Source organism: Lemur catta, chromosome 3 (genome assembly GCF_020740605.2).
Source record: "Lemur catta isolate mLemCat1 chromosome 3, mLemCat1.pri, whole genome shotgun sequence".
NCBI lineage: Eukaryota > Metazoa > Chordata > Mammalia > Primates > Lemuridae > Lemur > Lemur catta.
In genome coordinates, this window is record NC_059130.1 from 65,837,000 (window position 1) to 65,851,088 (window position 14,089).

Genomic DNA, 14,089 nt, shown 5'->3' on the forward strand with positions numbered 1-14,089 from the left:
CTCACCTCCCCATCTGACTGAACCTGAAGCCTGTGCTTTCCTCTCATGCCACCCTGACTTCCTAGCTGCCTGAGGACCCTTTAAACCTGTTAAATAGCCACAGCAACATGTGACACTTCAGAGTATTACAAAAGCTTGGAACATCACAAATTTAACAAACCAACCTCATGTTTCACTCTTTATAATTACAGTCCTATAAGATGGATTCTAAAAGTATAAAACAAATAGGTGGTCTTCCTCCTTGTTTTCCTTTCTTGTTGCTTTCTCCCCTTTTTTCTTTCCTCCTGATTTCACAGTGTAGAGCAATTACTTAACCTCTAACAACCAGGTGTCTGATAAGGTTAACCATCACTTGTATAATGGAAAGAATGAGGGCTTTGGAGCCAGACAGACCTAGGGGTCAAAGACATCCATTTGGGCTGTATAACTTGAGTAATTTACCTTTATTTGAGCACCAGGTGCCTCATCTATCTGGGAGTTCTGGTAGGAATTAACCATTTCAGTTAAGATAGCAGAGGTTAAGTGGTGATCGGTATTCGACAATAATTCCCTTCTCCTTAATTCTCAAGATATGCTTCCCCCTCCTCCATACACCTTTACTTAGAGGCAGGAAAATCAAGATAGGAAGGGGAAAGTCCAAGGAATACAGAGGTAACAGGAATCATGACTTAACCACACCCAAGAACACACTGCTAGTATCAAATGTGAGCAGTTTCAGGAGGTTAAATTAAGGCTCTGATCGCGGATCATAAAGGACATAGTATCAACACCAATCATACAACCACTGCTACACTAATGAAGTACACAGATGTGTAAACTGGATACAGAATTATTATTTCCTCAGCCTTGTTATTGTGTATCCCTTTAAGGCCACTTTAACACTGTAACTTAAGAACCTGAGACTTTTATAGACCAAGATACAGATCTTGGATTTTAGCCATCAAAAAAACAAAAGAAAAGAAAAAAAAAAAGGTTGGAACTGTCACTCTACATATGCTCTGATTTATCTCCAGGGAGATTTTTATACACATAGCAAATACATTTCTGAATGCCTGAGTTCTTAAGTTTCTTAGCCACTACTTACAGAGGGTCAGAAATGTTTCTAAAAAGCAAACATTCTATCACTGACAAGCTCTTAAGTCCCTTCTTGCCTTTCATTTAGCCATATAAGCCACAGGACCTCCCTGGTATTAGTCATGGCCAAGCTTCAACTTTGTATTCTTCATTGTAATCAACAAAACCTCAGAATCCTGAGCACACCCCAAACAGCAGGACTGGAGTTTCTAAGATGAGTGAGGAAGGCCTATTTCTTGGATCCAAACCCAGAGAAGCAGTGACAGCCATCCACCTTCAGCAAGCATCTCTAGCCCAATGGTATTTGTTAATTAATTACTGCTCTCTGAATGAGAGTTTCAAGGAACACCTTTGTTTATCTCAGGTGATGAAGGTTCATCCTAAGGAGACACAAGGAAGCAGAGGAAGCACAGGAAACCCTTTCAGGAATTAAGTAGGCTTCTTAGAAATTATTAAAATTTGGTGCATCACCAAAGACACAGTAGCAGCTCTCCTGGCACAAGGGACACCCTGGTGGCCCTCTGAGACTCTTCAAGGATACCAGTGACTGCCATTCCCGGACCTCAGCGTCTCCTTCTTAGATCTACTTCTCCTCTTCTCCCACTACCAACTACATAGCACAGAGGTACAGTATGCTCCTCATAAGGTTAAAAAAAGTGTATGGGGGTATACCCACACAGATATGCACATGTCTGCAGATACACACATTTATAAATTCAGAGTATTTTTCCAGAAAGAGAGCCAAGAAAGTGGTCATAGCAGGTACTTCTGGGTTTTGGGTGACGTGACCCCATTTTTTGAATTTTTATCATATATATGTATATATCTATATATATATAACTTTTCAATTAAAATAATGTCATTTACTATGTATGTAGCTCCACTGTCTTATGCTTTCTAGAGTAATTTTTGCTAGTAACGCCAGTGAATGAAACACAAAAGCAGAAGTCTCTTTCCTTTGGTGGCCTCTGGGCAAACACTATGTATACCCTCATTGACTGACAGCCAACAGGTGGATGGGAAGAGGAGGATCCCAGAGGAGAGCTGCAGTTAACACTGACATAAAGTCAACAGATGAGACAGGTTAGATTAGGAACAGATCTTATGAAATGATTACAGCTATCCTACCTATATCCTATACCTATAAAGCTTTGAGGCAACTACAAAAGAACTTGTGTGATACCACCCTCCCAAATTTCCAAGCATTATATTTGATGTCATAAAAGCAAAAAAGATGCCTTAGCTTCCAAAAATTTCTTATTTCAAGTTTGTATTATTATGCCTTACTGAATTACATTCATAAAATTCTATTTTCCAAGATTCCTCATTGAGTTCAAAAACACTTCATCTTGATTTTATTTATCTCTAATTGACAGAGTGCTATTAGTACTTTAGTTTTAAGTCTCTATCCAGCACTTTTCTAATAAGAAAGAAGTGATCTCTAAATGACGATTTAACATATTAACTACCATGTGAGTTGTATTTAACTCACGCTAGTTTTGAATCTGGGGCCTTGTGAAGCATATGTAACTCACATGTCTCTTTACCTCTACCCTTATGAACTATTTTTCAAGTTGCATATAACTCATGTACAGAAAACAATAAAAAATAACAAATTTTTCATTAAATTAGAAAGGATCATTTTGTTTTCAAAGCTTTTACTCTATTTTCATAATAAGACACTGTGGCCCCAGGGAAAAAATTCTTTTTTCTAGTGTGGCAGTCAATGTGTTACATACACGTGAGTCTCTACCATTTGAAGGATTTCTATAGTCCATCCACTAGCAAAACACTGTCATAGTACCCTTTTTATGTCCCTTAATACTTTGTGCATAAAGATGACACTCAAATATTTTTAATTGAATACATAAGCTCTGGAGGAACATTCAGGCTGGAAAGGAACTTGGACCTCTTCATTTAATCCAGTGGCTCCCAAACCATCTACCGATGGATGACAGGCCAGCTGTCTAAAGATATCAGAGAAGCTTTTAAAAATTACAACATTCTCAGGCCCTAGTCCAAATCTGTAAGGGTGAGGCCTGTGTTCTTTAAAAAGATCACCAGAGCTGAGATGCAACCAGCTTTGGGAACCACTAGTCTAGTCTACCCAGCCCACATAACCTATGAAGAAACTGAAGCCCAGTGACGTGGGAGACTGGCCCAAAGTTGGATAATGAGGGGAAGAGAACAGCAAAAGTATCCGAGGACAAGGATGAAATGGAAACTATCTGGTAGAGTTCTTCAGTATGAGATGACAGAGATAAGCATTCACTAATCAGAATGTTATTAATTATCAGAGAACATTTTTAATCACACAGTAACTGATGAATAGCTTTTGAAAAAAATCAGCATTTAAAAAATTATATACCTTGGAATATTGGTCCAAGGAGTGTTATGCAGGAAAAAAAGAGAGAGTTCTACGGCTACATTAGTATGGGAAATGATAAATACAAAGATTCTTGGATTTTTTTAACTTTTAGTGGACTTCTCAAAGCCTTTAATACATATTATGAACTCACAAGATACATTTCCCAAAATTATTTGACAACTGTAGGCATTTTTCTATAGTTCTAGCCAAAAATTCAGAGAGCTGTAAAAAGACGCACAGGTGCTTCACTGTATAGACAACTAAAACAAAGAATATAGAAGGGACTTTTCAAAATGGGCTAGAGACTATTCCAGAAGAAATACAACATTGTAAAAGGTAAGACTTCCCTGTTTTCCTTGTTTATTCATTCAATCAATAAAAAAGTTTAACTATACTTTTGATATTGTCTCATTACAAAAAAAATATCAAACTTCAGGTAATTAAGCATTAAGATACAGCTATCAATTTATGGGAAATATAATGATAGACTACAGAAATGCAATCAACAAAAAACTGAAAAATTGTACAGGATAAAAGATCTGGCTTCTTCAACAAATACACTGGAAAAGGAACAAAAAAACAAGCTGAAGGGTAAATCTATAGATTGAGAGACTCAAAGACATATTCAAAAAAACTCTAAATTATGGTGTTTAGGAAAGCATACTTAAGTGATAAAACTATAAAGAAAAGTGTGGGCCATTACCACAAAAGTCAAGATAGTGGTTACTCTTGGGGGAGGCAGATGGAAGGGGGCACATAGAAGGTTCTCTTGTGGCTAGTAAGGTCTAACTCCTGACACAGATGTGGTTACAAGCGTGTTCAGCTTATCCATTAAGTTGTACATATGTTTTATGTGCTTCTTTCTACCTCATTATATTTAATAATAGAAACTTTTTTAATGGGGATAAAGAGAAACATTGGCAAATGTTGATAACTGTTGAAGATGGGCACATGGGAGTTAATTACATTATCCCCTTGCTTTTGCATAAAGTTTCTGTAATAAAAAGTTTAAATTTTTTAAAAATAGTTTTACTGCATACTAACTGGCAATCCCTGCCCAGAGTAGCTCTCAATCTTATGGAAGAGACAAACATTAAACCAACAATGTCTGATAAGCATTATGGAAACTCAGAGGAAAGACACAGAACCCAGTCCTGAGGTGGCAGGAAGGCTCTGGGTAGTGACTCTTGAGTCCTGCAGCACAAGTAGGAGTTAACAGGGAAAGAGTAGGGGGAAAATTTCCAGATAAAAGGAAGAACAATGCATAAAAGGCATTGAGAACTGCAAATAGTTTCAGGTTCGAGACAGACCATGGAAGGTATCTTCCATTTACATTCCCCTAATTCAAGAAGTTTCAGAATACCTGTCATGTCCACAGTCCTCTCCTTGAGGTATACTTTTGATATTGAGCCCAGGAGTTTGAGGTTGCTGTGAGCTAGGCTGATGCCACAGCACTCTAGCCCAGGCAACAGAGCGAGACTCTGTCTCAGCAAAAAAAAAGAAAAAGAAAAAAAAAGAAAGTAGAGAGGCAAAGAAACAAAAAGACATAGGGAGTTGAGGTAATAAGGGCCTGGGAGGAGCCAAGTCAAGAGGATGAGAAAAGAGAATCAGTCAAGAGCAGAATAAGGAGGAGGGAAGAAGGGAGGGAGGGAGCGAGTAAGGGGTAGGGGTGGAGAGAGAGGCTGAGATGGAGGGTAAAGGACAACTAGACCTGGTCTCCAGAGTTCTCCAAAGTCTAGAGCTACTGCCTTAACTTGGACCGGATGAACAATGTTCCAACTGTCCACAGAAACTGTGCAGATGTAGCTGTCCTGAGCTTACTTCCCTATATATTTTAATTATAGATACCGCTATAGACTGAATGTGTCCCCCCAAAATTCATATGTTGAAATCCTAAACCCCAAGGTGACAGTATTTGGAGGTAGAGATAGTATTTAGAACCTTTGAGAGGTGACTGGGTTATGAGGGTGGAGCCCTCATGAATGGGATTAGTGTCCTTATTAAAAAAAAAAAAAAAAAGTCCTAGAGAGCTGCCTCACCCCTTCTGTCACATGAGGATGCAACAAAGCAGCAGCTGACTATAAACCAGAAAGCGGGCCCTCACCAGACACCAAATCCGCTGGCACTTTGATCTAGGACTTACAGCCTCCAGAACTGTGAAAAATTTCTGTTGCTTACTGGCACCTCAGGCTATGGTAGTTACGGCAGCCAAACAGACACATGCATGCATAGAAATTGCCCAGGGTAACCTGAGTTCCTGCATTGCTTGCAACCTGTGGACAGCCTTCCACTCCACTCAGGACTGCTGGAATGGTAGGAGCAGGGGAGGGAAGGTGAAGGGCCAGCCATCGGCCTACAGGAGCTTGAACAGGAGTTTACCCCTGCCCAGGGGTTCGAACTTTATCCTTGGGTGGTTAACACACCTACTTCAGGGGAGTTCCAGCACAAGGACAGTCTTCTCCATTTCGTACCTTCCTTTTTTTTTTTTTTTGAGACAGAGTCTCGCTGTGTTGCCCGGGCTAGAGTGAGTGCCGTGGCGTCAGCCTAGCTCACAGCAACCTCAAACTCCTGGGCTTAAGCAATCCTCCTGCCTCAGCCTCCCGAGTAGCTGGGACTACAGGCATGCACCACCATGCCCGGCTAATTTTTTCTATATATATTTTAGTTGGCCAGATAATTTCTTTCTATTTTTAGTAGAGACGGGGTCTCGCTCTTGCTCAGGCTGGTCTCGAACTCCTGACCTGGAGTGATCCATCCGCCTCGGCCTCCCAGAGTGCTACAATTACAGGCGTGTGCCACCGCGCCCGGCTGCATTTCGTACCTTCTTGATAACAGTGAGGTCTATAAGGCAGCTTGGTGGATTCTCTTCCCACTTCTCAAAATGAGTCATGTTTTTCTTGCTTGATTTTTCAAAAAAAATGATGCTGATGTTCATGAGAGGATATTAAGCATACATAATGATTATATTTATAACTTTTCAGATGGTACTGTATAAATCCAGAAGATACCATTATATTCCATTTAAACCAAATACTTATAAAGAAAACAGAACATATGGTTGATTGTGCTTCTACTTTATAAAACGCACGTCAGGGATCATTGCCTCTTTTGAAAAACATTTGAGTTATTCTTATCGCCTACAGAGTGAAATCTGTACAACTTCAAGGACATCTGTAGTCTCATGACTATCTATATCTGCAGTTTCAATCTCCTACTACATCTACCTTCTACCTTTATTTAGCAAATGTTTATGGAGCAGCCTAGCCATCCAGCAACTCAGGGAACAAGATTTAAAAAGAAAAAAGTCCCATCCTCAGGAAAGGAGAATAGTAACTAAAGTCAATTTAGTGTGCAAATGTTATGTTAACAATGGTGCGTTAGTGGTTATCTAGATTGGTGAAGTCACAGGGAAGGCTCCTTGGAGGAATGACAGTTGAGACTAGAAAAGTGAGAAGGAGCTATTGGAACAAAGAAATAAGAACAGCATGAGAAATGAAGAATGAAGCAGTTAAATACCCTTGAATGTAAAGGGGACTGTTAGGAGATGAGATTGGAGCAGGAGGCACAGGAGGACGCAAGGACAGGCAGGAATATGAGACACTGGCTGGTGGGGGTTATTTGTAACTATCTGGGAGCCTTGGAAGTTTTTAAAAAGATTGGTATGATCAGAGCATCAGAATATTAAAATAGAGAATGGGCAGAGTCGGGGAAGCCAAATTCAGGGTGCCTTTTCAGAATATGCATTGTAATTAGCCCACAGTGACAACTGACAATTGTCAATACCCCCCAGCCAAAGACCACCAGGAATTCTCACCTGCAGTTTACTGCTCCTTGCAACTAGGGTGATAGTGCTCCATGGGAAACTCTGGGGGTCTCAGGAAGAGGTGTTAGAAAGGAGTTAGGCAGGTGTTAGGTGATTTGGGGGAGGGTCTGAAGCAGGGGTTTGCTCTGGATACAGTGCTGTCAGAAAGTCAGGATAATTCTATGACCAAGTATCTTAATAAACCTGTGTATAAAGGTGGAAGAAATGATCACAGTCACAGAGCAGTCTTACCCGCTGTTGATGCAATTGTTTATGTGCAACAGAACGCCACGGCCTACCTATGAGGGCTAGGCCAGCTCCCAGGTGTCAGGGACTGCTCTCCTCTTTCTCACACTTTTTCTACTCGATTTTAGTGGGCTTACTTCCTAGTCCTCAGAGCTTGGTAGTTAAATTCACACCAAATTCCCAATTCCTTCATTTTTGTGGGGTTTTCTTGTTTATTTTTTCCGGAGGGTGGGAATTATATGCAAGTCAGTAAACCCCATTTTGCTCTCTTCTTCCCAGCTTCCCACTTCTGAGCCAGAAAGACAACAGTTCCACTTGCCAGTTATCTGCATTGCTGGGAAATTATAAAGTCTGCAGAGCACGTCCTCTAGAAATACCACCTAAATACAGAATATTGACTTTCATCAGAGCTCAGTGCTGCTGTCAGCAAGTTGAGAAAAGACACCGGTTTCTGGGAAGCCTCACAAGCCAGCGCCCCATATGCTCTAACTCATTTAGGAATTGACTTTGCTTGCAAACACAGTGTCAAGTTTTATAATTTCTGAGACAGATATGTTAATTAGCTTCACCGTAATAATAATTTCACTATGTATATGTATATCAAAACATCATCTTGTATCTGTTAAATACATACAACTTAAAACATTTTTCTTAAAGATGAGTGGTGTTCATCATTGCCGGCCCCCCCCCCCCCCCCCCCCCCCCGTCAAACGCTAGTCTCTTTCTTCACAGTACAACATAAAATTAACCCCTACTTACCAGTATTATAACCAGTACTAAAGCTGTAAAGATACAGGGTTTTAAGTAGTGAATTTGTGAAGATTCTTTTATTCAAGGAATATTTTTTGAGCTCCAACTATTTCAGATATAGTCCAGGCCCTTGGGGCTACATCAGTAAATAAAAAAGACAAAAATCCTTGCCTTTGTGGAGCTCATATTGGGGGAGTGGGGAAGACCATAAAATAACTTAAATATACATAGGATGTTAGTATGCTGTGGAAAAAATTAAGCGGAGAAGGGAAGAGGGGGTGCTGTACTTCTAGACTGGATGATCAGTGCTAGCCTCGCCAAGAAGATGACATCTGAGCAGACGTAGGGAAAGCATTCTGCAGGAAGAGGTTCCGGCAGAGACAACAACCAGTGCAAAAGCCTTAAGGCTCCTGAGGTTCAAGGCATAGCCAGGAGGCCAAACTGGCTGGAGCAGAAGGAACTATGATTTTAGAGAGGTAACAGGGCTACAGCCTATCATAGGATTTTGGCTTTTGTTCCAAGTGAGATGGGAAGCCATGGAGGGTTTTGAGCTGAGAATGAGAACAAACTGTATCTCATTGGAGACAGCAACTTTTGAGGAGTTTTGCTATAAAGAAGAAATGAATGGGGTGGTAGCATAGGGGATGGGAACAGGTGTCACAAGGTTGGTCTGTTTGATTTAAGAGAAATAATAGCACGATTGTAGGTATAGAGTTTGAAATTAAAAATCACAATTCTTGTCTTTTCTGGTTCTCAAGTACACTGCTTTATTTAACTGCTTTATGTATCAAGAGAAAATGAGTTAGTGAATGATTCATTCATTCAGTGGACTATTTGGTATCTAATATCATGCACATACTAATATAACCACGTCAAAGGAAACAATTTCTGAATTCTATAAAGAAACTAAGTCTGAGTTTCCAGTTCTGGACATGTAAAGCTTCTAACTACAAACTGATTTATTTATTTCTTATAAAGCTTTCACATTCATTATCTTTTCCTACCATCTTTCCACATAATAGAGAATTAAGTAATAAAAACATGTCATGGCACAAACTACTTGCCAAACAATTACAGTAGTCAAATATTCAAAATGCCCCTTCAACAAAATTTAGGACTATAGCTCAAGGGCTATTACATAACCTGAACATTTTAAAAGATGACATTAAACTTCCTGAAAAAACATCCTTGCATTTATGTTATAAGCTAGCTGTTCCTTAGACAAGATTAATTTACAGGTACTTTTTTTCTTTTTACTGAATTGTTCATTTAGTTGTTTTGATACAACAGCAACAGATACAACAGATACAAGGGCTTTTTGTATAATTGGCCATCTGTTTCAACTTAATAATCACAATAAACTGCACCCTGCCCAGAGTTGGTAACAAATCTTAAGTGATTCATAGGCTTCATTAGCTTCTTTCTTCAGGGATCATGAAATGCTAGCTGAAATCTACAACAGCATCTTTTTGAAGCAATAAATATTTTTTTGGTTGAGACTGAGGCTTTAATTGGAAGAAAAAAAAAAGTCTGCTTAAAAAAGAAGTTTTTCCGGGTTTGTATTTGGTATTTGAATGCAGTTACCAAGAATCTCCCAGCTGCTATGTAACAGACTTGGAACCAGAGAAACTGAATTCAAATCCCGGCTCCACTACATATCAGCCTGTTTAATTTTGCAGAGTCTCACTTAGCTTAACTGTAAAATGAAAAGAATTCTGGTGTGGATGGAATGACTACACTGTAGGCTTCCATGCCTAGCACGGTTGTGGGCACATTATGGGCCCCCACTAAGTTTGCCTGTGTCTGCTCCACCTGACATCAAGTCCTTTCCTTTTTTCCCCTCAGTAGAGAGTGTACAGCTCTTCACGTGGTGCTATTTATATCCTTACAGCCACCTCTCTGGAAAAAGGGTGGGACTTACCTTTTCACTCCTATGAAGAGGGGGGACATTTTTGTTTTGTCCCCACTAACATCTCAAAAGTTACTTATACCATTATTATTGGGAAAACTGCTTGCTGGGGGAATGAGAAAGGAAACAGAATCTCCCTGGTATTCATTTGATTTTAATAAGTTACTTCTGTTTCAAAGTGAACTAGTAAGATACTTATGATATACTATACTATCATGACCAATACTTTATCCTAAAAATACTTAACTCTTTTTAATACAGATGGAAAACTTTCATTAATGTTGGTTACATGCAAAAGGATGCTAATATGCATATATAGGGGTTATGAAAATTCATTTGTGAACTTTGATATAACACATCAAAACAGCTTGTGTTTATTATCTTGGAATTTTATCTTGCAAGTCAGCGCACTGAAAATGTTGAACATGGCTACCCAGCTCTTGCAGAGAGACTCTGGAAAACTTAGGAAGCAATATAGCTTCATGGAATTTGGAGTCAGGAAAAAAAATAACAAACTGGGTTCGAATCCAGGCTCTGCCACTTGCTAGGTGTAATTCTGAAAAGTTCTGAACCTGAAAGCCTCAGTTACCTCTCTGTGAAGCAGAGATATTAATAATATTTACTTGTAAAGGATTAAGTGGATTGAATAAAATCATGTATCTTGAGCTCAGAATAATGTCATATATAATGATGAGGAAAACTGTTAATGCAAAGTGCAAATGCTCCTTGACTTACCAAGGAACTACATTTCAATAAATACATCGTTAGGCAAAAATATCATATGTTGAAAATGCATTTAATACCCCAGTAAACCCACAGTAAAGTATTAATAGAAAAATCTTAAATTGAACATATTGGGGAGCATCTGTAACTAAAACTGGAGTTCCTGGTTACAGGAGAGACATTTAAAGTTGTCAGTTGAGTATGCTAATGGGCTCACTAGCTTAGACATCAGAAGATCCAAATGTAAATAACAACCCAGCTTTTTTCTTGCTAGTTATATTACCTTAGCCAAGGCACAATCACTTGGCACCTCAGCCTCCCATTTAACTGTTAGGTATTAATAATATTAGTTACAATTATCAAGCACTGGCCGTATTGTACCATGCCATCTGATAGGTTTACATAAGATCCCCAGTATTCACAACACCCTTCAAGGTAGGTATTCCTATTTCTATTTTATAGGTGGCTAAAACTGAGATAAGTTAGACTTGTTCAAGGCCACACAGCTAGCTAGTAAATGGTAGAATCTGGCTCCACATCCAAGTTTATTGTATTTAATCTGCCACCCACCTCCCCTAGAGAAGATTTTAAAAAAATTATTCCTGTGAAAGTGCTTTTTGAACTGAAAATTACCATACAAACATAAAATATTATTCATATTCTATATCAACATAAATAATTCCCAAATGGGTTTGCAATTTGCCCCTTGGTGCCTGGGAACCCTGAAAAAAAAAAAAAGGGTTATACTTTTGGCTCTCTTTCATCTCCTCTTGGAATTTTGCCTTGACCTCAATTTCCCTTGAACAGACCTGACAAACAACTAAAGAACAGGTATCCAGATGCCCCGCTTCGCTCCAGCACTCCAGGGCAGCTCTCTGCACTCCTGGGAGTCCAGGGCAACAAAATCACGTGCTTTTCCTAGAAATGTGGACAAAATATTTCTTGAGCTAACTTCCCACACCTACACTTGCAATTCACATGAGGAAGCACAAATCAAGTAGTCACATAAATGTCCATATAAACTAGTGCTTTCGAGATCATGCCTATACCAAACCCCAGTTCCAGGCCCACACACAATCTAATTAAGGGAAACTTCAGTCCCTTTTTAGGATATGATGTAAAAGTTACAGCTGATCTCCCCCATGAAAATTTTGTTGACTAGTCTCATGGGATTAAGTATGATTCTCTAGGTTACCCACCCTTGGAATTACAGCCCAGCTTTTTAAAATTCTTGGAAATACCACCAAAGGGTTTCCGGATATTGATGTTGGAAATGACAGATGAGGGTGCAAAGTGGGCCTCGGTTTGGTATCTGCTGGACGGCACTTCTGTTCCCCACCCCGCACCCCCGCCCCTTAATTTAGGGAGATGCCCAACGTGACTCTCTCACGCCCGCGGAGGAAACAGGAGAGTAAAGTCCAGATGAGGTGGCGGGTGTCTGCCGGGCCGGATCTCGGACTCTGGGGAGTTGTTCACGCCCTGAACGACTGAATCTGAGACGTCTGGAGCAAAGGCATTTGCATACGGAAGAAAGGTTGCCTCGCCCCCAGTTTCCCAAAGGCCGGATCTCTGAGGATGTGGCTTTCTCTGCTCCTGGTACCCACCTTTTCCCTTCCCAGGAGGGCTCGCTCACTGCCCTGGGACGCTCCCGCAGGACTCTACCCTGCATCCGATCAGGCTCCGGGAAGCGCAGCACAGCGAGCCTGGGCCAATCTAAGCCGGCGCGTGGGAAAGACGGGGAGAGGGAGGGAGAGGCTGCACCCCTGGCCCCTTACCTCCGACGGCGAGATCTCAAACACGCCCGCGATTTTGGCGTAGAGCTCCTGGACGCTAGAGAAGTCCTCCACCCGGCCCGTGGGGCTGCCGTGCGCCAGCTGCGCGTGGAAGACGAGCCTGCGCGCGGGAGCCGGGGGGCCGGGGACGCTGCCGCCGCCCGCGTCCGTCTGCTCGCCCCCCACCAGCGGGGCGGTCTCCTTGGACTTCTTCTTCTTCCCGCGCAGCCCCAGGGGCATCTTGCCTGGCCGAGAGTGCGGGCCCACCTACGCTGCCGCCTGCCCCCGCCTCCGCCCCCGCCTCGCGCCTCGGACTTTGCGCCCGGGCCCCGTGCAGGTAATCGTCGCCGCTGGGCCAATGGCAGCGGCGCTTCCGCCTGCAGCGAGTCGGGCTCCCCCCTCCACCTGGAGACGGCACCTGGACGGAGGCAGCGGCCTCCCTCCCTCGAGAGGGATCTGGGAGAAGGAGAGTTACGCAGAGTCCCTCATCTCCTCTCCGGGTTATGCCTCCTTCTTGTGAAAAACGACTGGGCTTCCGTGAAGGCCTGGGGATGCCGAAAGCACAGAACGACACGCATTGGAGTGCAAGCACGCTGACCCTTCTGTGCTTTTCGTAAATTCCTGGCAGGCACTGACACACGATTGGGCCACAGGACTTCAAGTCAGCACGTCTGGGCCTTTGGGGACAGAGATTTAAGCAGAAGTCAACCATCGTCTGCCTCCTCTGGGTCTTACACGCTGCAGGGCAGAATTAGAAGGAAGAGTCACAGAACCTTGAGATTGGTGCCAGGTTCAAGTCATAGTCAAACAAACTCAGCACCTCTCAGTATTTTTTCCTGGGCAGCTTTCTCTCCCAACGTTCGGTGCTCTTCCCAAGCCATTTGCCCCACCCCCGCCCTCCTCTGTCTCCGGTGAGGACCTTCCCTCTATTCCGCGGAGAAAACAGGTCCTTTGGTGTGAAGTGTGGGGGCTCTCAATTCCCCACCTCCTGCCTGTAAACTCCACCCACCTCCCTTCTCCAGGCTTGGAAGAAATCTCTTTTTATTTGATCCTTGATCTGATCTCTCCACTCAATGACCTCTATTTTTAAGCTACCTCCCCAGCTGGTGCCACCGATGGTCAACATTGTTGCATAGTTTTAAGTCCTCCATCTTTGCAGTCCCATCTGGCTATGTTTTTCACAACAAAGCAAAAGTCTTAAATTAATAGCTGCATTTCCTCACTTGGCCCCTTGCTCTTGGACTCACTGTGATCAGACTTTGCCCTGCACTCTACTGAAATTGCACTTACTATGGTCGGCACTTCTTAATCACCAAACGTAACTGTTTTCAGTCTTTATCTTACTTGATTTTTTTTTTTTTTAATAGAGGCAGGGTCTCACTCTGTAGCCCAGGCTAGAGGAGGGCAGTGGCCTGATCGTAGCTCATTGCAGCCTGGAACTCCTG

At 41.9% G+C, this 14,089-nt stretch overlaps 1 protein-coding gene across 1 annotated transcript in view; it reads right to left on the reverse strand.

Annotated features, from left to right (window-relative positions):
- The window catches only part of GIPC2 (GIPC PDZ domain containing family member 2), a 75,290-nt gene extending 62,245 nt beyond the window's left edge, over window positions 1-13,045 (reverse strand). Inside the window, exon 1 of the mRNA XM_045546424.1 lies at window positions 12,648-13,045. Within this exon, the coding sequence (XP_045402380.1) occupies window positions 12,648-12,884 (237 nt within the window). The 5' untranslated portion in view covers window positions 12,885-13,045. The remainder of the gene's footprint in view (window positions 1-12,647) is intronic.
- Between the last annotated feature and the right edge of the window lie 1,044 nt (window positions 13,046-14,089).